This window comes from Lynx rufus, unplaced genomic scaffold, assembly GCF_022079265.1.
Source record: "Lynx rufus isolate CCGP_SWC_20201006 ecotype Redwood Valley unplaced genomic scaffold, mLynRuf1.p SCAF_8, whole genome shotgun sequence".
Classification (NCBI taxonomy): domain Eukaryota; kingdom Metazoa; phylum Chordata; class Mammalia; order Carnivora; family Felidae; genus Lynx; species Lynx rufus.
Window position 1 is genome coordinate 88,067,819 of NW_025814896.1, and position 24,389 is coordinate 88,092,207.

At 49.6% G+C, this 24,389-nt stretch overlaps 1 protein-coding gene across 1 annotated transcript in view; it reads left to right on the top strand.

The window, feature by feature from the left end:
* Positions 1 to 5,308: 5,308 nt before the first annotated feature.
* VAX2 (ventral anterior homeobox 2) overlaps positions 5,309 to 24,389 on the top strand; it is a 28,250-nt gene continuing 9,169 nt past the window's right edge. The window contains exons 1-2 of the mRNA XM_047069266.1: positions 5,309 to 5,546; positions 23,661 to 23,848. Of these exons, the coding sequence (XP_046925222.1) occupies positions 5,309 to 5,546; positions 23,661 to 23,848 (426 nt within the window). The remainder of the gene's footprint in view (positions 5,547 to 23,660; positions 23,849 to 24,389) is intronic.

A 24,389-nucleotide genomic window follows, 5' to 3' on the forward strand; every position in this document is an offset into this window, starting at 1 on the left:
AAGAGCTGACCTCTGCCCTCATGGTGGGCACCCCTAGGGCCCAGATCGTCCTGTTCCCTGCAGAATCCTCAGAGGGCAACACTGGCATCCCGCAAAGACAGGCCTCGGGCATCTTGTATTGCCCGAAATTAGTCAGTGACTGACTTGCAGTGCCTGAGCCTGCAGGTGGTTAGCTACCTAGGAGGGGCCTAAACGCTGGGATCTGAGGAGCCTCACTCTGCCCCAGCACCTCTCCCACCAACCCCAGGAACAGGTGTCTCACCATTAGAGCACCCCTGCTCGGGTTTTAGCACCATTACTCTTCTTAGAAACGAACACACTGTATTGTCTTTTACAAAAATAACAATGCTCATTGTAAAAAACAAAACAAAACAAAAACTCCAACAGCACCCTAGCTCCTTTTAAAATGCCAATCCCTTCCTACCAGAGAGGGGGACAATAGGTACCCTCTGAAGTGCCAGTACAGAGATCTGGCTCCCAGGCACATAGGGGTGCAGGCAGGGTCAGGGGAGAAAGTGATGCATGGATTTTTTTTTTTTTCTGCCAGCTTGGTCTTGTGCTCCCCAGCCGAATCTTCAAGGAGTGTCCTTCCCTGTTCACCCAAACCCCTAACTCCCTTTAGCTGCAGGAGAAACCCATCCCAGCAGTAATAGCGGGGGGGGGGGGCCAGAAGAATGCCACCCAGCATCTCCCAGGGACCCTTATATGGGACCCCGAAACCAGAAAGAAGAAAGATAGACAGGAGCCCCAGACAAAAAAAAAGATGAGGCAAGGCAGAGGAACCCGGACCTCCTGAGTTTCTAGGCCTTAGGGAAAGGACCGGGGAGAAGCACGGGGCTGGGAGAGGGGAGTAGGGAGGTAGAGACAGAGAGGCCAAGGATGAGTACAGGAAGGAAGCCAGCTGGGGAAGGCACCTGCAAAGGCTGCAAGCTCAACCCAGGCTTCTACCATGAGCCTCAGCAGAGGGAAGAGGCACCAGAAGGAGCAGGGCTGATCTGGGGCCAGGGCTCCAGGCCTGGAGGGCTGGTCTGATGTGCTTGCCAGAGCACTGTAGGGATACAGAAGAAGGGAGAATAACCAGACACAGAATGGGAACTCCAGCATTTCAGGTTCTGAGCACCAGAAGGCGATACTGAAGGCTCCAGCCAGAGCTGCAGGATCACTGTCAGTGAAGGACCAAAGGGCTTGACTGTGAGATACGGGTAGCATGTGGGGGAACCTAGGCCCCAACTCTCACCCAGCCATATGCACATGTTGGTTCCCTAGGATGGGTGGCACACTTCTGATCCTAGAGGACCTGCTGCCCAGCAGGGTGGGGGTAGGAGAACTATTTACCCCTAGGTGCTGGGGACCTAGCTCTCACAAGGACTCAGGCTTAGGAAGTCAGTCTCATTGGCTGAGCTGCTAGAAGGCCTGGTGAAGGTGGATGGGGAGGGCCTGGAGAGTCCCTGAATCTCTACACCAGGGGAAACCTCCCTCCACACCAGGGAGACTGAATCAAGTCCACACCAGGGGAATGAGTGGCAAGAATTGGAGACAGCAGTTAAGCAAGGTGCTAAGCAAGGCAACACCTGAGAGAGGACAGCCTCTTACCCCAACTCAGGCCATTTTGGGGAAACCCTCTGGAGACCTAGTCCTAAGGAGTATCTGTGCAGAGGTGGGTTGGTGGAGCTCTTTCCTGACTGACGGTCTCCCTACTCCTGCAGCTGAGTGGAGGACCAGGACCACCATGTGGCCAGGGAACTCCTTGCGGCAGAGCATCATGGGACTCCAGCCCAGGATGCAGCAGTTCCTTGTGACCAGACCTGCTCATCCTGCAAAGCAGAAGCCCACTAATTCCCTGGGACCAGCAGAGGCCGGGACAGACACTGCTAGCAGGGATGGACCTTGGGCCACGAGCTGCTAAGGCCCTATGGGACCCAAAAAGGGCCAGATCAACACCTGGAGTTTGTCTACACTGGAGCCCTGGGAGCGACAGAGCCACTGAGAAAGCAAGTTTAGGCCATAGCCCTGCCCCCTATCGGCTGGGACTCCCTTCCCGCCTGCCCCCCACACATGCCTCCCTGCTAAGGTTCCTGAATCACTTTATGAAAAAGGAGAGACACAGAGATTTTCCAGATCCCTGGGATCTTGCCCCGGTTGAGATGACTGTGAGACTGCGAGTGTAGACTGGCAGTGAAAACATAGGATATAGGACACATAGGCCATCCAATCCCGGATCCCACTGCGGGGTGAGGAATCCCAGATCCTAGTGAATTCTGGCCAGGCAGACTGCACCCCTGGAGCTCTGTGTCCAGCTTACCCCGAGGCAGGAGGAACTCCCAGAGCCAAATGGCATCCCAACATGTGAGCGCGCGCACACACTCAGCAAGGCCAACCCTGTATCTCGCTGCCACGTGGTCATACTCAGGTACTGGCACGCCCAGCGATCCTCACCCAGCACACTCAGGATGTAGACCCGAAGGATAAAGTCTCCAGAGAGAAAAGGATGTGGGTGGGAGCCCAGTGGCCCCGCACAACCTGCCTACTGGCTTGGCAGTGGGCCACGAGGCGCTAGGATGTCCTGGCAGGCATCTCCATTGGGCCAGAGCCCCGGGCTGGGTGAGTAGATCCGACACCGCCAACCCCCTCTCCCCTGGCCCACATCCACACAAGCACACCGCACAGGTTCTCTGCTTCAGCATGCAGAAACCCCTGAGTTCCTTACTCGCTGGTCATGGGTACAGTCACCAGGAAGGGAGACCCACCTGCCAGGCCTGCGGAGAGGAGAGCGCCAGAATACCCTTGGGACGCCAAATCCCACCCTGCAAAGAGGGAAAGTGAGGGGGAAAAAAAATAAAGGGCTGGAGAAAGAGAAAGAGTGGGACCTCCGGAGAACCAACCCTCCTCCTGTTCTCCCAGCAGGGCTCCCCGAAGCTAGGGAAGGGGAGTCCCCAAGTGCCTGGGTCCTGTCTCCGTGGGATTCTGCCTCACCAGACAGACTGGCCCGGATCACCCAGGAGGGTGCAGATGCCCGAAAACTGATCCCTGGACCTCAGAAGAGTTCGCTGGAGGGAGACTGGAGTTACCGGCACTGAGACCACTGAGATATGCTGTGAAATTGAAATTTAAAGGGCAAGAACAAACAACCCCCCCCCCCCCCCCCGCAGGGCTCAGCAGGTGTCCTTCCCTTTTTCTTTGAACACAAACTCTGCCGTGAAAGTGGCAGGGGAAGAGTGAGGGCTGGGGAGCCGGGAAGGTTCCAGTCAAGTTTTTGCTTTCTGCTTCCTACTTGAATAATAAAAACAAGTAAACTTGAGAGAGAGGGCCAGAGAGGAGAAAGACAGGTGCAGAGCTGAGGCTGGATCCCGAGACCAGCATCCCACTGGTTTGTGGTGGAGGGCGTGCTGGCCCGTGTGGATGGGGGTCTCTGAGGAGTTGGGCCCCTCCAGTGTGCACTGCAAGGGTCCTTCCAACCGAGATCGGTCCAGTTGGGTCGCACTCCCCAGGTTCTCCTGTTACTATGAATTTCCTTTCTCCCAGCCCCCCAGGTGCCACCAACTGGCAGCACCCGCAGCTGGTCCAGACTGCTCTCCCTCTGCACAGCCTGTCCAGGATCCTGGCCACCAGCCTGTGCTCCTCTGCCCCACCCAAAGTACCTAGTGGCCAAGTTTTTTTCCTTCCTTCCTTCCTCCCCCCCTTTCTGTTAGCAGGTAGCAGCAGTCCTCCTGCACTCTTTACCCTCCCCTCTTCCTAGGTCTCAACCCCTTCATTATCAGCCACCCAATTAAGTAATTGGGGCATCCAGCCCACCTGGCCTTCTGCAGGGGACATTTATGACTGGACACAAATACATGCACACTGGACACACGCTAAGGCAGTAACACACACACATTCATACACTGGCTCACCCAAATCATGGAGGCTGCACCAGCAACACGCTCAGCCCGGACACAGTCACTTACCCTTCACCTCACTCCCGCCCCCCACACACGCACATCATGGGCCCTGCCCCCACAAACACTCAATCAGCCCCCCAGACAGACCGAAGCACCCTCGCTCACCCGGGAATGCGAGCCAGAAAAGAGAAGCAAAGTCTGCAATCACGGCGCTTTAGGGGAAGGGTCATCGGCGCTCCCGCCCACAAACAAGTTGAACACACATCTTCACTGGGGTCTCTCAATCTCTGTTCGAGCCCCTTTCTGAGTCAAAGTAAGGGAACGAAGGGCCCGGCCTCTCTTGGCGCTGGCAAGGCAGAAGCTAGACTCAGGCGGGCACGGGCTCCTCTGAAAGCGCTGGGGACTCGGAAGCCTCGGAGGGCCGAGCGCTCTGCACAGGAACCCCCACCACCTGGCTTCCCAGCCCAGCTGGCTTCTAGCCACGCTGACCTCCGCGCCTCGATTTTCCAGGGAAGGTGGGACCTGGGACCAGGGCTGGCTGGGGTGGGGGGCATCTCCACAGTAGCGGGGTGAGGCTGGCACAAGGAAACGCCCATCTGCTTCCCAAGTCTGAGGGTGCGGGCCCCGCGTGAGGGCCTCCAGGCCGTGGGGGAACCGGGCGTTTGCTGCCTACCACAGTCTCGGCCTCACTCGACCCTCTGGGCTCCTGGCCCCTCTCTGCACGTGTTTTCTCAACCCCCCGCGAGTGCGGGTCACTCCGTCAGTCCCCTGGCCTCTCTCGGGGTCATTTACCACATTCTAGGCCTTGCTCTCCCAGGATCGCCGGGACGCGCCTTCGGTCCCGCTTCGAATGCGGGTGGCGGTATGAGTCTGGGGGCAGGGGTGGGGCACTGAACCCCAGACCTGAGGCCCTGCCTCCAGCCTCCCCCCCACCAGCCGAGCGCCCGAGCAAGGCCAACCTCCTGTTTTCTGCTGGGTCTCGCCGGGGTCGCCTTCCTGGAGCACTTTGGTTATTGATCCCGCCGAAAGAGCTGGAGCGCGGAGCCTGAGCGTCCCCGGGGAAGGAGGGAGTGGGGAGCACCGAAGGCAAGGGACTGGGGGAGGGAGTTGATAAACTTTAGGGGTGGCCGTAGGGTTAGGCCAGCACCCCCAGAATACCACCCCAGCCTCCCTCTGCCGGACTGGGAGTGGGGCTAGATCGGGGGTGGAGGAGTGGGACCACCCTCCCATCCTTCGGCGCTGCTCCCTCGTGAGCCGCTGGGAGTCAGAGAACCCCGACTCGCGCCCAATCAGCAGGGATGGGTGGAGCAGCCGGGTAGGGGCGGGGCCCGAGGAGTAGGGGCCGGGCGGGGGGCGCGAGGGGCGGGGAGCCACGGGCTTGGCCAGCTCAGGCTGGCCGGGCGGTGGAGAAGGCGGCGGTGGCGGCCGGCATGGGCGATGGGGGCGCGGAGCGCGACCGCGGCCCGGCACGCCGGGATTCGCGCGGCGGGCGCGGCGGGGACCGCGGCGGAGCGGAGGACTCGGGCGCCGATGCCGGCCGCCGCAGCCCAAGGGAGATTGCGGGGACCTCCGCCTCTAGCCCCGCGGGCTCCAGAGAGAGCGGCGCCGACAGCGACGGCCAGCCCGGGCTCGGAGAGGCAGACCACTGCCGCCGCATCCTGGTGCGAGGTAAGCGGACAGTTCTCGGTTCTGGCCCACCGGACCCCCACCCTAGCCCTTCGGCTGCCTCCACCTCCCAGTTCACACAGACAGCCAGTCATCAGTCAGTCATTCATTCAGCAAATACTATTTTGAGCTTCTATTGTGTGCTGAACACTGAGCTGAGTGCAGGGGACAAAGCGGCGAACGGGACCAAAGAGATGTCCGTGTCACCGCCTTACAGTTCTCAGCCTCTCGGGCCGGCCGCTCACCCTAGGCCCATCCCAGCTGGGTACGGCGGCGGGGACCGGGATACAAGTGCGGGCTGCGGACAGCCGGGTCCCCGCCCCGCGTCCCTCACGGCTGGTGCGGAGAAAAGCGTCACGAGCGCTCCGCGGGGTCAGGACGAGGAAGGACCAGCGTCCGGGACCGCGGGAGGGAAAGGCCGGCGCTCCGCTCAGCGGCCGGGACGCTTCCCGGTCGCCTGACCAGCCTCGTTTCCCGTTCCCGGCGACGCAGACCGCACCGGTTGCTCGCGGGAGAGGGCATCGGGACGCGGAGGGCGGCGTGCGGCGCTTGCCCGCCTGGGCTTTGCTCTTTCGGCTCGCGCTTCCTCTCGGCGTCTGGGCCCAGCCGGCTCTCGGTGCGGCCTTCCCCCGGCCTGGCCTTTCGCGTCTCTCCCGTTCTCCCTCGCCCTTCGCCCTCCTCTCTTCTTTCCTGGCTTTTCGCTCCGCCGAGCTCTCCTTCCCAGCCCTCTTTTCCTGCAAGCGCTTCTGGACTGCGCTCGAGTACCCAGCTCTGCCTGGTCTCCTCGCCGCGAGGCCGACCCCCAAAGCCACCCTCACGCGAAGCTCTAGATCAGCTTTCGCCGGATCCGGGCCTCGCCCAGAGAGATGGAAGGAGAAAGGGGATTCCGGGCACTTGCCTTCAGGCTGCCCCTAGGCCGCGGCCAGAGCCTGAGATCTGTTTCCCCCACTGTCTCTGAGCGCCGGGACCCGGAGACCGAGCGCCCAGAAGAGGCCACACGCGGGGAACGGCTCCCCCGACCTCCTTCTCCTACTGCCTGGCTCGGCTTCCTCCCGCTGCCCTTTTACTGCCTCAACTTCCGGAGCGCCCGCCTGCCAGCCGCGGGGCTTTGGGAGTCGACCGGCTAGAGCTGATTTCCGCAACCACCGCGGCCGCCTGGGGAAGAGGAACCAGCTTGAGACTGGCTCCAGGACCCTCCAGCGCCAGGATCCCGAGTTTGTCTGATCTGAGCTGGGCCACCCACACTCAGACTGGGATACTGTGGCCCGGTTGCCCACAGCCTCCCCACGGCTGCTGAGTTTGGGTAGATCTGGGAATGGGGGACAGGGCCAGGGCAGAGCATGGAGGCAGCCCAATCTAAAGTCGGCTGATGACCGTCTTGGACACAGACTCAGCGACCCATGTCTTCCTGAAACACTCCTGGTGTCAGGTGTGGTCACCTAGAGATGGGGCGGTAATCGATGTTCAGGACACAGGCTGAGGTATGAGGGTGGTCCCCACCCGGCAGCAATTCCATCAGGTGTGTGGACCTGCTGGGCACCTGGGGTTAAATCAGATCCCTTTTCATAGACTATGGGGAGTCCTGAATGCAAGATGTCAACAGCCACCTTGGAGCTCTATTGAGAAAATTTGCCTGGCTTCCAGAAATGGAGAAATCAGTCCCTTAAATTACCCACACTCCCTGTTTAAGACCCTCAAATCCCTGCCTGTGACACTCACCACCTCATACCCCATCTATGGGTATTTGTGAGTTGTGGACAACTGAGAGTTCTGTGCCCACCTACCATCCCTTCCACTCCACTAACTCTGCTTGTATAACAAATAAGTTCTATGTACAGATGTCAGTTTAGTAACTCCCAGGTGTAGACTTAGAGGAGGTAGGAGTCAAAAGTGACCCTCCACCCTGTGGGATGGGAGCCACCCATGCTAGGAGCAATCTAGAGCTGAGTAGAGATGGACACCACCCTCCCCCACCCCCCCCCCCCACTGTATGTGAGATAGCTTGTGTGCATTGTCAGGAGATATACTTTTATAAATGCATGTATGCATACACAGCAATGCCATTATTATATCTGTACAATATAATGGTAATGTAGTATAGAGGGTGTATTTACATGCCTAAAAGAAATAAAAGGTAAACAGGGCCCTCTGCCCTTTCTCATTTAATGAAAAGGCAGTTATTACAGGCCTGAGATACCAGGCACGTCATTTGGCACTAATCCCTCCCAGCCAGGGTCACCTGTGTCACTCCTGGCCCCACAGGGACTCAGGGTGGAGGCTCTGACAGATGAAAGGCCTGGTACTGGTGAAGGGAAGTCTGCAGCGCATTGGCCTCCAGATGAAATGTCCCTCCAGTGTGCTCTTAGCAGAGAGTACATTTCACCCTTGATTTCCCAGGACACATCCTCCCAAAGTACTTCTGGAGGAAACCATAAAAAGGTGGAAGGGAGGTTTTTGCCATCGCATCCCATCAGGTTGTGGGGAAAGAACCCCACTTCCCTTGGGTCTTTGCACTTCTTTCTGCCTCTTTTCCACTAGGGACTTGCTACCTGAGGGCCCCACCCCAGCATAGCCCATCTGTTGGGGGAGTTCCAAGGCACAGGGGAATAGAAGGAAAGTGTGGGGGGCTGGAATAAAGTGAAGTTGGTTTAGAGTCCTTTAAACTTGAGCCAGTTCCTTTGCCTCTCTGTGCCTCAGTTTCCACATCTGTACAGAGGAACCTATAGCTGTTACCTTGAAAGTCAGTGCTAAAGGTCAGAGGTGATGTCTATAAAACTGCAAACACCCAGCGGGACCTCTATAAATATTCTGTTGAATGAAAGGGGGTGCTCTGAGGTGACCTACAAACCACTCTGGGAATGGGCCCCCTTCCTCAGAAGCCTCCCCCAGCTCACCCCCGCCCCTTACAGACTCCAAGGATTCCACGCCTTTTCCCCTTGGCTAAATGCTGCCCTGCATTGGGAGGTGGGCAGCCCTGGGGGGTTGAGAACAGCTGATGAAAGGAGGATTAGTGCCACCTTGCAGACCACGAGGTGTGGCCTTCCCCAATCCCCTTGGAGGAACCCCTCACTCCACCAATCACTCAAGTTTCCGGCTGCCTCCCCGAAATGCGGGTCAGGGAGCCAGGGAGGCTGACCGTGCTGCATCCCCGCCTCAAAATGGAGGCCACTTCGTGCCACACATGGACACAAACAAGGCCACAAGGATGACAGGGGCGTGTGCACACAGGCAGGCCAGCGCACCTCACCGCACACACAGCTAGGCTTCTACGGGACCAGACAGTGGCTTAGGCCACCCCACACCTCTGCGTGCACAGCCCATTGGCCAGTGACGGGTATGGATGGGGGTCCTTTTGTTTTATATTTAGGAAGGACGCACCAACTGCGAGGAGGAGGAGGAGGAGGAGGAGGAGGAGGCGGCAGCGGCAGCCGGAACAAACAGGCCTCCTCCCAGCTGTGGCTCTAACCGCCCGGTGCAGCCGAGGTGCAACGGCCTTTTCGGTGGAGCCGGGATACCGGCGGTTAGAAGAGGTGGACCAACTCTCACCCACAACTTCCTGCAACCTCAGTCTCTGCTGGCACCCGCACACTCAGATGAGCCTACCTGATTCCCAGATTAATCCGGATGCAAATTCAACAATCCATCTGAATAGAGCCCGTAATGGCCGCCTGTTGATGTCACCGAACTTTTATGAACAATGCACGGCGCTGCTACCTGCTCTCTTGAAGCGGTCCCTCAGGCCTATGCATCTCAAAACGCCATTTGGGCCACATCCTGTGTCCTCAGCCCTGTGGCCACCTTGACCCTGGTGAAGCAGGATCAGGCTGCCCCCAGAGGGCTCTCCCTTTTAAGAACTGCGGCCAGAGCTCCCCTCATTTCCACACTTCTCTGGGAGCAGGAGGGCAGGAAAAATTAGGGATCTCTTGGCTGAGTGAACAACCGGCCACCACACCACCACCCATTATCCGGAGTGCTTTCACCTGGGAGCTTTATGGATGCACCTGGGAGCTAAGGACGTAAGAAAGCCCACAAAGACCCAGACCTCCGGCTCCTGCTGGCAATTCTCCTTGTGGATGTGGGTGTGGGGAAGGGAAGCATTTAGCGGGGTCCACCGCTCCCCACCCCCATCGGAGAGCAGTGCTGGGGCAGTCCAGAACCGGGAGCCTCTGAACACTTACAGACTGCACAATGGTATACACCAGGCAGGGTCCTGGCAGCCAGACTCATCGGAAGACGCTGGGCAAGGGGCCAAGACGTCTAGGGCTTGAGCTGAGAGAGGCCTGGGGAAACAGACTCTCCCTCCCACTCCAGCAGCCAGATCTGGGTTTAGCGTCATTCCGAATCTGCTGGCTTTCTGCTTGGATTTACTGAAGCCACTGGACCTACAGGAGCTCAGCTGGGACCTTGCAGGCCTCACCCTGCAAGTCGCAGTGGCTCTACAAGGGCACACCTACCCACTTGCCCAGTAGGCATTTTGGCAACTGTGAAGGTGGGGCAGATTGTTGTATCGAAATGAGCACTGGATTTGGGGTCACAGCTCTTCCACCCTGGATGGACCTCTGACCATAACCTCAATATGAGTCTCTTAATAGATACAATAACCAGGACCAGGCCTCAGGCAGCAGTTGAAAGGTTTGAACGGTTCATGCAAGGGACTGCACTTTGGAATTTTGTTTTTTATTTTCATTTTTGTTTTTGGGATTTGTGGGGGTATTAGGTTTCTTTTTTTTTTTTTATTTTTCTGGGTTTGTTTTGTTTTATGTTTGTTATGTTTTTCCTTTTGTTTTGTTTGTTTTTGGCAGAAGGACCCACATTCTCAGCAAGGGTCTGACTGGGCTCTATCGTTTTGGTCTTATTTTTCCCTTTGTTTACATGCGTGCCGCGCCCCCCTCTCCCCCCCCCCCCCCAACTCGCAAGCAGCCCAGCAACCAAATGTGTTGTCTTGTTGGTGTGTTTTGTGTGCACTGTTTTCATTTTCAGGGAACTTTGCGTGGCTCCTTGTGTTCTCATGCTACTTTTGTTGTTCTGGGCAGTGGCTTGGACTCCGGTTCCGTGCACCCACCGCAGGGTCAGAGCTTCTAGGTGCCCCCCTCCACCTTCACCCGCTTTGACCCTGCTGGGCAAGGAGGCTGATTTTCCCCGAAGCTGGGGGGGATGAGTGAGTACATGCACTGGCAAGGAGGAAGGGGACCACGGGAGCGTGTGTCCTTGGGCTTATATAGGTCGTTTGGATGTCGTTTGGGGCATTGGCCCACGGTGCACCACCTGTAGGGAGAGAGCATCTATGGGTCCTGTTGGCTCTATACCATTTCCTCAATTACCCCTGACTGAGCCTGGGGTCAGAGTAGCCCTGAGCTCCCTCCCTATATCTCTCCGATTTGTATTGGGGGTGGGGTGGGGTGGGAATACGAATCATATTAATTTTGTTTCTATTTCCTGTTTGCTTAATATAAAATAAAGATTGGCCTTACGCTTCGTAAAGCCGGTAGCGGGTCACCGGCAGTGTATCCCGCCGAGTTCCCTACCCCAGTTTGAGAAACTGATAGAGGACACCGAGGCTGAGCCGGCCTGTCCAGGAATCCCTGCGAGCTGGGTAGTCTAGGCGCCTGGTTCGTCCCCCACCGCATCCAGGAGGGAGGTTGGAGGATCTGAAGGTGCCAGGGTGGCACTGACTAGAGCGGAAAGAAGTCTCAGCGCCAGGCCCGGATCTTGTCCCCAAAGCAGAGGAGTGGGCGGACCTGGGAAAGCCCGGGTGGCGAGCGCAGAAGTGGGGAGTCGGTTGTAAGGTCCTAGTTGGGGCCCCGCAAAGGCCTCTCAACCATCTCTCTCTGTCACCATGTTCACCCGCGGTCTTGCCCTTCACACGTTGATTCTTTCTACAAACATTAATGAATACCTACTATGTGCCAGACCGACCCGGCAGGGGCTGCTGGCTCCCAGCTTCCCAACCGAGAGCCTGTCTCTGAACACTGCGGGGTGCGGGCTTCCTGACCAACCCCCCCCCCCCACCCCGGGGCGGCCCGCGGAAGTGGCTGGGGAAGCGATGCCTGCGCTAAGTTCGAAGGGGGCAGGTGCCCGAGGCCGGGTTCCCTTGATGCCGCCCCCGCACCACAGAAGAGGCTGTCACCGCGCCCAGCCAAATCCATGATCTCCACAGATATGTTCTTGGCACACAGTATACACTCACTAAATATTTGTCGAATGAGTGAAAGGAGACAAAACTGTCAACATCTCTCATCTCATTTGGTAAAAGGCGGCAACGCCCTTTCCCCCCCCCCCCCCCCCCGGGGACGACGTTCGTTCTGAGAGGACATCCTCATTTTTTGACGTTACAATGTTGTTCCTTACAACTGTTACAATATAAATTTGACCATGCCACATTTTTGGCATTTTGTGCAGTCCTCAACTTTGGGAACCCCCGAAATATAAAACGTGGAAAACCTCAAATACGGTTCTTTTACTGGTAGCTGGGTCGGCAGGGCCTCCAGCTGGGACTGGAGCAGGAGGTCGCTCCAGGAGCAGGGCGGCGAGCGGAGGGTAGTGAGGCTCCCGCCTGTCTGCGGCTGCTTAGTGTGTGGTTCCACCAGCAAAGCCAGCCAGGGGGCGAGAAAGAAATAGCTGGATAAATCTGCGCCCCTCCTCCCCGCTCAATTCACAGGCCTCCAGTTATCCGCTGGAGCTTGAAATCACTGGGTGACTAAAGCCTGGGTTTGTTTGGTGGTTTGCTCCCGCGGCCGCTGCCCAGCCACCCACCCTCGCGGGGACCAGTCGACTCGTGGAGCTGCGGGGAAGCCAGGGCTGGGCGTGCAGGGCCACACTTACAAAGTAGATAGGTAGCTAGAGGATTGGATTTCAAAAAGTTATGCGTGCTCAACATAAAACAAAACAAAACTGAACCCGAAGCGGTAGAAGGCTCCCCCAAATAGCCACCATTCTCAGTTTCAGGTGGGCCCTTCCAGATTTTCCCACTCTCATATGTAAACATTAGCAAAAGTGGAATCGTATTACATAAGCCGTTTTGCAACTTACCTTTAAACAAAATTTAATCCGCAGGGGTCATCTTTTCGGGTCAACCATTTCGCGCTGTTCCGTGAGTGACCGTGACCGAACCGAAAGTATCACTTTGGTTGGGGAAAGCCGAATTCTCCCCACCTCTGCAGGGAGGGTCCAGTTGGTTTTCCCTAATGTAAACACTGTGGAATAAACTTCCAAGGCACAGGTCTTTGCGCACTTGAGTATTTCCGTGAAATACATTCCTAGCAGTGGAACTGCTGCTTCAAAAGGTTTACCCATACTACAGTTTTTAAAAACGTGTTTTGCTTAATTTGAAAATGGTAATTAGCTCCTGTGATTCCGACATCAAAACGTTATGCTGTTAAGTACACCGTGAAAAATCCCTCCCATCCCTGCCCTCTCTCTTCCAGTTCCCACCTGGCTCTGAGGCAGCCATTTTTTACTTTCTGGTTTGTCCTTCCAAAAGACATTCACGCTTATGCAAGTCAGGGCTGCTCTGTTGTTTTCTTGCTTTTATTTATTTATTTTTTACTCATATATGACACCTCCCTATATTTTTCTGCACCTTGCTATTTTCACTTACCAGTACATTTGGGGATGTAAAGAACGTCTTGTCCCTTTTTTCACAGATGTATAGTATTCCATTTATATGGACTGGGTGGGGCCATAATGCATGTTGGATAACCCATGTCCTATTGGTGGAACAGTTAGCTTTTTTCTTATATGTTGCTATTATATACAATTCTGCAATAAACTTGTTCCTTGGTCATTTCCACGTGTGTAGGTATATGTCAGAGAAGTTCCTAAAAGGTGGAAGAGTATGTTAGTTTCTAATTTAGAAGATAATGTCAAATTCCCTCCATAGATGATACACCACCCGTGCCTTATCTACCCACCTCTGCTCCCCCACCCCTCTCCCCAGTCCCAGCAGCAATGCCTGAAAGTGCTTGTAGCCCCAAATCTTGCCATCGCAGTTCAGGCTTTATATCTTGAAAGATACTGTCAAGTTGCTCTTTGAGGGGGAAAGTTTGCAGTTTATATCCCCATCTTTTTCCTCTGCCCATATTGGGCATAGATATCTTTTCTACCTTTGCCAGTCATATAGGTGATAAGTAGTACCTCATTGACATTCTAATTTTTATTTCATTGATTATTAGTGAAGTTGACTATCTTCTCATATTTGCCGGCCAGGGTATTTCTTCTGGTGTTATCTAACAACTCATTTCCTTTGACCACTTTTAATTTTCAAATATTCCTTTCCTTACTGGTTTGTAGAAACTCAGCATTAAGGATAGTAGCTCATTGCTTTCAATATGTGTTGCAGTTTTTTAAAGTTCATAATTTGCTTCTAATTTGTTTCTGATGCCTTTTGTTTTCTAAAGTGTAAAATAACTTTCTAATTATAAATCCAACCATGTTTGTTTTGCCATATCATGTATAAACGGAAAGGTCTTCATTTTTTCCTGCATAAAGCATGTACACTCCCAAGATGGAACCAACCAAACACTCATTAGTAATTGAAAAAGATAAATATTTTCTTTTTGTAATACGTTGCAAAAGTGGGAAATTTTTTGCAAATTTTTTTCCATTTAATAAACATTTGTAGAAATCTTGCTTGCTGTCTAAAACTGCCTCATTCTTTTAACAGCTACATGGTATTCCATTCTGCAGATATCATTAATTTAACCAGTCCTCTATTGATGGGTATTTAAGTTGGTTCTACTTTTTCGCTATTACAAGCAATGTCTCAGTGAACATCTTTGGATCCTAATTTGGACAGATGGTTTTTTAAAGTCTCATTTATGAGACAATCTGAAAAATGTGTAACCAAGTGGGACTTTTTTATATTAAGGAATGATTGATAATGTCTTTGGCTGAGACAGTATTGTTGTTATTTTGCAAAGGAAGTTTTTTTTTTCAGAGACACATATAAAAATATTTCTGGATGAAATATGATGTCTGAGATTTGCTTAAAATTATGAGGATAGAGAAGACACAGGATTATTCATGAATTTATAATTGTTGAAGCTGGGGGATAGGTATGTCAGGGCTCATTATACTACTTTCTCTAATTTTGTGTATGTTTGAAATTTCTCATAATAAAATGTTTAAAATAATAGGCATTATTTCACACATATGTTAAAGTTATGACAGATATTTCTGAATTCCATGCCCAAAATTTATACTCCCAGCAATTGTGTATAAATGTGTCATTTCACCTCACCCTCCCAACCAGGATATACTGAATTTTTTAGAGTGAGATCTTGTCAAGTGAAAAACATTTTTATTGACATTTTTAATCACTAGTAAGGTTAAGCATATATATTCATGTACTTATTCTTCATCTTAATTTCCTGTTCTGTGAATTTTTTTTATTCATGTGCTTGGTTATTTCTCTATTGGTTTATTGTTTTCTTATAGTTGTGAATGCTACTTTTATACTAAGGAAGTAATCCCTTATGTTATATGTGCTGTAAACATGCCCAAGTCTTTTTCTTTTTTTAATGTTTTTTGTTTAATATTTTTTAATGTTTATTTATTATTTTGGAGAGAGAGAAACAGACAGAGTGAGAGTGGGAAGCAGAGAGAGAGACAGACAGACAGACAGACAGAATCTGAAGCAGGCTCCAGGCTCCAAACTGTCAGCACAGAGCCCGATGGAGGGCTCGAACTCATGAACCATGAAACCATGACCTGAGCCGAAGTCAGTTGTTCAATCAACTGAGCCACCCAGGCAGCCCTCTTTTTCTTTTTTTAAACTTTGTTGTGAGGTTTTTTTTTTTTTACTGAACTCAAATTTAAATTGTAATCACATCTAACGGTCATTCCTTTTGGGGATTGTAGTTCTCTGTTAGAAAGGTCTTCTACCAAAGATAAAACTGCATTTTGCTACATAGTCTTTGTGACAAACCAAACAATAAAAATGTACACAAGGTAAGATAGAAGAAATCTTTCCTCCCTGACCAGCTTTCACTCCTAAACAGTGAAGAGAAGAGAGGTGTTCATCCTGCAGACTTGATCCTACACAAGCACAAGTTCACACACACACACACACACACACACACACACACACACACACACAGTGTTGTTTTACTCGTTGTTCTTTATAAAAATAGTTTATACATACTTGCCGTTTTTTATATAGCAGTATGTAATGGACATCCATCAAGTCAGTATATGGGGATGTACCTCATTCTTGTTAATGTCTACATAAAAACCAAAGGCATCACCAATACTGTTCCATTGATAAACATTCAACTCTTTCTTTTATTTTTCTCTTACAAACTATTCCACAAACAGTAAATCTATCTTTATCAAGTATATCAATATTTCTCTGGAGTCAAAACCTTTATAAAATTTCTAGGACAACAGAACTATGCCATTTTTAATTTAGCTAGGCATTGTGAAATTGCCCTCTAAAAATATTCTCAACAACAGAGCTTGAGAGAACCTTTATTTCCCCCAGCTTTGCCAGCACATTTTCTCTAGTCTGATAGGTAAAATACGGCATCTGGAAAAAAGAAAAAACTAGCTGTCATTTGCTGTTCTAACTTTTCATTTTCTCTGATTCTCTCTAAGCTTGAGTACCTTTTCATAGTTATTAGACACTTACATTTCTTCCTCTCTGAATAACCCATTCATATAATTTGCTCAGTTTCCCACTGGGTTGCTCGACTTTACTCCTTGGTCTATAGAGGCTGTGTATTTAGACATTAAGGCTCTGCTATGCATGTAGTATGAATATTTTCTCCTAATCTGTCCTTTGTCTTTTAACTGTCTCTTATCCTGCAGAAGCTTTTATTTCTAAGTGCTCAAATCTATCATTTATTTTTTAAAAATTTGTCTATGTGGGGCACCTGGGTGACTCAGTCAGTTAAGTGTCCAACTTCGGCTCAGGTCATGATCTCGTTGTCCAAGAGTTCAAGCCCTGCATTGGGCTCTGTGCTGACAGCTCAGAGCCTGGAGCCTGCTTCGGATTCTGTGTCTCCCTCTCTCTCTGCCCCTTCCCTGCTCTCTCTCTCTCTCTCTCTCCAAAATAAATAAATATTTAAAAAATTGTTTATGTATTTCTTTAATTTTTAGAGCTTATTTTTTATATTAAAATTTTTCTTCTATATTGTGTTTATTTTTACATGCAGTGTGAGATGAATTATTTCAAATAACGAGCTAATTGTCCAAAAGCCAGGTCTTTAATAATCCTATCTTTCCTCCCACTAACTGAAATGTCCTCATATATGCATGAATTTGCTTCCAAACTCTCATGCCAGCATCGTACCATTTTCATTGCCATAGATTTGTAATATATTTTGCTGTATGGTAATGCAAGTATTTTCTCCTCATTCTTTAACATTCTTTCCTTAACTGGTCTTCCATTTTCAATTTTCCTATTCAACTTGAGGATGAATTTTCCATAAGGAATTTTTATAATAATCACATCGTGGATCAAGGAAGGAAGGACTTTGTCACACGTAAAAATAAGCACATGAGCAGCTTGCCGTGCAAAGGAACTAGTCTGGTGCTGGGAGATGAAATCAGTTAGGGTTTTGTGGGAAGCTACTGGGAGGAATACCAGAAAGGGGTAATAGTTCATCCTATTCATCCTAGAGGTCAGGGGCATTAGCTAGCCATTATCAGAGATCACCCCCTCCCAAGGCAAAGGCTGGTTGGACAGAATCACCCTTTCCTGTCCCCCTAGGGCTCACTCCTCCTTGAGGAGACCAGAAAGGCAGCAAGACTCAGGAGTCATTCCCTTTAGACTCCTGCATTTTCACCCTACCCACAAAAAGGTGCTGGAATTAAATCTGTCTTTCCTTCCTGGTGCTTCCCCCAAACTCCACCCAGAAAAGGAACAATTCAGGAAAGGGGGCTGTGTCAGTAAGGATGGGCTAGGTTTTGCTGCAGAGACAACCCCAAATCTTAGAGTTTTAACAGAACACAGGTGTGTTTCTCACTCACATGATAAGTCTATCACGAGTGGGCATAGGCTCATCTTCATACTCAGAAATTCAGGCTGATGATGCTTCATCTTGACTCTTGATTCCAGGACCATCACAGTAGGGGGAAGAGGGTGTGGCAAATTATGAACCAGCTTTTAAAGTGTTCATCTGAAGGTGACTTCATCTTTTCATTTGGGTGAAGTAAGTCATGTGGTCATATCTAATTTCAAAGCGCAGAAAATTAGTGCAACCCTACCATGTGCCTGGAAGGAGTTGGGAACACTGGTGAACAGCATTCATGATTTATCCACTATCTTAACTTTGATGAGTAGCCTTCTCTGGCTGTCATAGCTAAAATAGCAAACACACACACAATGGTTATTGGGTTTCGGTTATTTGGAGAGGATCAGTAATATCCTCTTATCTTGTTTTATTGTCTTCCCAGCATTTCTCATTACATTACATATTCATTTTTTTAATTTATTATCTTCCTCTCTCTGCAATAGAAGGTCTATGGAAGCAAGGACCTTGTTTATTTTGCTCATTTCTATACCCCCCCAGACCCTGGAAAAGTATTTGGTGCATAGTAAGTGCTCATCAAATATATGTTGAGTGGTTGAATATGCCTAGTTGTTTATTTACATAAATGAGATATTACTACATATGTTATCCTATAACTTTCTTTCTCTTCATGTCAGTTCGTATCGATATTTTGTCATTCTTTTAAATTGCTACACAGTATTTTGTAGTATATGCATTAGTGTAATTTGTTCAGCCGTTTCCCTTGTGGGGAACCGTGAGGTGGCTTTCAGATTTTCAGCATCTTGAACACTGCTGCAGCAAACATCTTTGAATATACCTTGGAGCAGATGAGCCCATGCTTTGTCTGGATAAATACTTACTAGAATAAAATTGTTAGGATAAAATTTACATGCGTTTAAGGTTGACAAATGCAACCTTAAAAGGTGGTGACAATTTACGGCCCTACCAACATTGAATGGGAGTGTGGAATCCCGTACAGCTCACCATTGATCTATTAATCATTTATTAATGTCTTTCCAATCCTACAGGAAAGAAATGATTTTCCATGGTTGTGTGAGTTTACATCATCCTGATTTCTGTGAAGCTGTACTCATTTTTCATGTGTTTACTGGTCATTTGGCATCTTTTTCTGGGAATGGCCCACATAAATTATTTGACTATTTTTCCTCCTGGACTATTTCCCTTTTAAAAAATCATTTATTTATAGTTGCATTATTTGTCATTTCTTTATCTTTTTAAAGTTTTTCCTTCAAGTTTGTTTCATTTTACTTTGGCTTTGGTACTTTTGTCATACAAAAGGGTTTAGCTTTAATATAGTTGGTTATATCCTTTGTCTATATGTCTCCATATATCCTTTGTCTTTATGGCTCCAGTTTTATATCTTGTTATTCCCAAGCTTAGGATTATAAAAATATCATCCTATGTTTTCTTTTTTTTAAATTTTTTAAAGTTTTTATTTATTTTTGAGACAGAGAGAGACAGAGCATGAGCAGGGGAGGGGCAGAGAGAGGGGGAGACACAGAATCCGAAGCAGGCTCCAGGCTCTGAGCTGTCAGCACAGAGCCCAATGCGGGGCTTGAACTCATGAACTCTGAGTTCATGACCTGAGCCAAAGTCAGATGCTTAACTGATTGAGCCACCCAGGTGCCCCTCATCCTATATTTTCTTTTAGTGCTTTTATCATTTTATGGCCTATGATTTTCCCTCTAATCCATTTGAAACTTGTCATTTATGATGAAAGACAGGAATTTAACTTAATTTTATTACAAATAGGTAATTTATGGTTACTAATCTACGTAACTACATTTATTGACTACGCTGATCTTTCTCCATTTAGAATGTTCCTGTTATCATAAATCCTATCAATACATATAGTGGGTCTAATTGTGCACTCTTGATTCCATTGTTTCCCACATTTCAATCACTTGAATATTCACCATTTCTGTTATGTTCCATTTATTTACTTAATATTTTAGCATAATACATTTAAGAAAATTTTTAATGTTTATCTATTCTTGAGAGAGAGAGAGAGAGACATAGTTCAAACAGGAGAGGGGCAGAGAGAGACAGAGGAAGACACAGAATCTGAAGTAGGCTCCAGGCTCTGAGCTGTCAGCACAGAGCCTGACACAGGGGTCAAACTCACAAACCGCGAGATCATGACCTGAGCCAAAGTTGGACGCCTAATCGACTGAGCCACCCAGGCACCCCAAGCGTAATACATTTTAAAATTAAATACCTACTTCTGCATCATCCTAAGCACATAAAATCATAGGTTTAAATTTTTTTCTAGTAAACATTAAAATAAGTGCATAACTTTTGAAGTAACAAATGTTTATGTAGCATTTAAAATCATCTTACAGACCACAAGTGGAATGCAGAGGCACTTTAGGGAAATGCTGTTGTTACTTTTTCCACCAATGGATTTGTCCATCTCTGTGACAAAACCTCATTGTAGCTTCATGGTATGTTCTGTTGTTGTTGATGTCTTATTTTGAAATCATTTTAGACTCACAAGAAGTTGTAAAAATAGTACAGAGAGGTTTGGCAGAGAGGTCCTGTGTACCCATCACCTTCTCTCGGAGGTGGCAACTTACGTATTTATAAAACATTGTCAAAATCAGGAAATTGACATTGGTACAATATAATTGACTAGACTACAGACCTTCCTCGAATTTCACCCATTTTTCCATGCACTCATTTTTTGTCTTCATGTATAGTTCTATGAAACTTTTATATGAAGCCACATTTATAGACCTATATGACCACTACCACGATCAAAATATAGGACTGTTCTGTCACCATCAAGGAACTTCCTCAGGCTACCCCTTGACAGTCACACCCTCCCTTACCTAACCTCTGGCAACCATGGATCTGCTCTCTTCCTCTATAACTTTGTCATGGTGATAGTGTTCTATAAATGGACCCATGCAGTACATAATCTTGAGAACTGACTTTGGTTTTCTCCACTCAGTAGAATTCCCTGGAGATTCACCCAAATTGTCATGTCTGTCAATGTCATTCCTTTTTATTGCTGAGTCATATCCCATAGTATAACTGTACCCCAGTTTGCTTAACCATTCACCTATTGAACATTTGGCTTGTTTCCATTTAGGGACTATTATAAATAAATAAAGCAGCTATGAGCATTCACGTATAGGTTTTGATGTGAACCTAAGATTTTGTTTCTCTAGGATAAATGCAGAGGAGTGTGGTCACTGGGTTTTATGGTAAGTGTATGTTTAACTCTTTGAGAAACTGCCAGGTCGTTTTCCAGAGTGACTGCACCATTTACATTCCCACCAGCAGTGTAGAAAGTTCTACTTTCTCTGTATCCTCACCAGCCTTTGACACTCTCAGTATTATTTCTTTTAGCTATCCTTTTTTTTTTTAATTTTTTTTAACTTTTATTTATTTTTGAGACAGAGCATGAACAGGGGAGGGGAAGAGAGAGAGAGGGAGACACAGAATCAGAAGCAGGCTCCAGGCTCTGAGCCATCAGCCCAGAGCCTGACGCGGGGCTCGAACTCACAGACCGTGAGATCGTGACCTGAGCTGAAGTTGGACGCTTAACCGACTGAGCCACCCAGGCGCCCCTCTTTTAGCTATCCTAATATGTGTCTCTTGTGGTTTTAATTCGCCTTTCCCTAATGGCTGGTGATGTTGAATATCTTTTCATATGCTCATTTTTATGGCACGTTTTGATATCTGGCGGGCAAGTTGCCTTTCTTATATGATTCCTGCCTTCCTCGACCCTGAGAGGAAGAGCTAACCTTGGCTGTTCCCTGAGGCAGGAATGCTTGTGTTAGCTCTTCCACAAAGAAGAAAGGGCAAGGGACATCTATGATTTGACCTCAGTGGTCTGGAACACAGGCTTAGAGCTCTAGGTGGGCTCCAGGAGGCTCTCTGGGAAGAGGATGTAAAGCTTCCAGCACCACATACAACACCCACCACCCCTCCTCCAGTCCACACCCCCCCAAAACACTTCTAATAAAATCAGTGCCTTTGGATATGGAGTCATTTGGGTTTTGTGAGGGAAGTTCTGAGACCGGTCCCACAGTTGGAAATAATAGGATCTGAGCAAAGGGGACCCAGTTGATGGGGCTGCAAATATTACCCCACCTTTTCAGAATGTAGAAAGTACCGGAGAGGGAAAGCTTGAGTTGTCCCAAAAGGCCTGTGGGGTTTCCACCTCCACTCCAAGAGCCGGGCCCATGTTCATCTGATGTGCTCTGCTCAGTGTGGGGGGAGGGCCACCTCTGAGAGTGACTGCATCCCCTGACCCAGACACATCTTCTTCCCAGGGTTGACTGAGCACAAAGGTTCTTGAGAACCTCTGAGATCAGGGGCAGGACTTGCAAGGCAGGAGGAGCTAACACATACTCTGGAGGAGTAAATGTTAGCTGGCCGGGGCAGGAGCCAGGAAGAACCACTCTCATAAGTCATATGGTGGAGGATTTGGAAGGAGAGATGTTAGACTCATTCTCTAAAGCAGGGATTCTAAAAGTAGAATCTATAGTGGTGAGGCTCACAGGAGCCTCCTGGCAGACAGCAACATTCCAAATGCAGGTCCTTTCCTATGTCTTCCAGGGCACTTGATGAACCCATCCAGAAGATTCCATTTTTTTTACCCATGACCAAAGGTCTCTTCATTATAACCTATCCATTGAATCATTAAACATTGCTAAAAGAGGGTATTCATAAAGGAAAATAAGGTTGTTTCTAGACCTTATGGAACACTGTCAGTGTGACCTCGGGGAGGTTATTTAAAATGTGTTCCTCCATTTCCCTATCTGTAAAATGGGACTAATAATAGTTCCAGCTTCACTGAGAACATTGGGAAGTTTCAAGTCCTCAAAACCGTGCCTGGCCTCGAGCAAACACGGCCCAGGTGTCAGCTTTCGTTCTGACTGAAACACGAGCAGCCAGGCCACTCACTTCTGGCCACACGGCAGAATGTGTGACCCCCGGGGGAGGGTTAAAACTCCCCCAACTGTGGAGGGTTGCTCTGTCACCTGTGCTTGATCAGCAGTGCCTGCGTTGATTGATCAGGGCTGCCTTGAGCTGGTGGGTTTTCTGCCGACACTCATCTTTCTCCCTAATGGTAAACTACTGTTAGTTCAGCTTCATTGTCAGCAGTGTCATATGCTGGGAATGGTTTGCTAAGTCCTACAGAATACGAGACTGCATATTTCCACGTGTCAATTTTTGACACAAATAACTAATAACTAGATTTCCAGCTATCTGAGTGTGTGGTTCAAACATGTTATCATCTCTGCCCCTATTGCTAAAGCTGATGTATATATACAGCCCACCCTCCCCCAAATCATATTTTACTTTTGCTGAACACTTTGTTGCCATTTCTCAGTTCTTTAAGTGGAAGTATCTGGTGAACGTAGGCTGCAAGGTTTTCAATGTCTCTTAAGTAGCCTCCAAAATTTTGGAGACCCTGTGCATGGATGGCATTGGTTTAGGATCCAGGGGGGTGGCCTATTGTTCAGGACGACGTACGTGGGGAGTGGCAGAAATCTCCTCTGTAGAAGGCACCCCAGCAGCTTGATGTAGTGGCAATGGTCCTTGGACTCCTTCCTGGGGACCCCAGCTTCCCAGGCTGCCCTCCGCCCCTTACCAGCTAGCCTCTTCATGGAACCCAGGAGGGTCTGGGGACCCAGGTGCTCATGCATGCATACACACCCAGCACAGGACCTGGCTCAGGACATCTCCTCCAGTAAGCCTTACCTGCTCGGTCATACCCAATTCTAGCCCGTCCTTTCCTCTACACTTGAGGACTTAGTATATCTGTTTCCATTTATTCTTTTATTCTACTGAGGAAACAGAATCCTGGCTGGGTCAGAGTGAATTCTTTCTGCCCACGCTACGGTGGTAGACTTGAAATTTGTAACAAGGCCCATTCACACACATATACCCAATAGACACAATATACTGCGTTGGATGATTAAAGAAGCTAGGTCCAGAGAGGGTAAGCAACTTGTCAGAGGTCACAGAGCCAGGCCCCGGCTCAACGAGCTCCCTGTTAGATCACACTGCCTCCTGTTAATATGACTGTTGGTGGCCTATATCCTTAATTAGTGAACTAACCTGCCTCTTGTCATGGCCCCTGCAGATGCCAAAGGGACCATCCGGGAGATTGTCCTGCCTAAGGGTTTGGACCTGGACCGGCCCAAGCGGACCCGCACATCCTTCACGGCTGAGCAGCTGTACCGCCTGGAAATGGAGTTCCAGCGCTGCCAGTATGTGGTGGGCCGAGAGCGCACCGAGCTGGCCCGCCAGCTGAACCTCTCCGAGACCCAGGTAAGAGTGCAGGGCCAGGCCACTCCACCCCTGCCCTACAGCCTGGGAACTTCGTGGGGTGTGAGGCCTATGGGCTGCTGCAGGGAGACCCAGCTTTTGAGGAGTTCAGACACGCCTTAGGGAAAGACTTGGAGTTATAGGCAAACCAGAGCAATGAATATAGCGCTGACAAGAGAGAGCTGGCATATGCCAACAGGGGGCCTTCCAGATACGTCAGGCACTTTGGATGGAACATGGGAAAAGGCCAGAGAAATAGGAAGGAGGGGCATCCAGGATGCAGGGAGTTACTCAGGGCTGTTGGTGCGTGAGGGACCCTGCAGGAAAGGACGGTGAGGGGTTGGCTTGCTGGGAGCAAAGGTTCCAGGGAAGAGAAGAAATGATCCAAAATTGGATAGGGGACTTCTCATTTCCCCCTCCTGGGCTTCTCCCCATCCTCCGTACATGCCCTGCATCCCACTGTGCCTCAGAAGCTCTTGCTGGAGAGAAGGAGTCTGAACACCCCCTTTACTCAGGAATGCCTTCGCATTTTAACAATAATAAG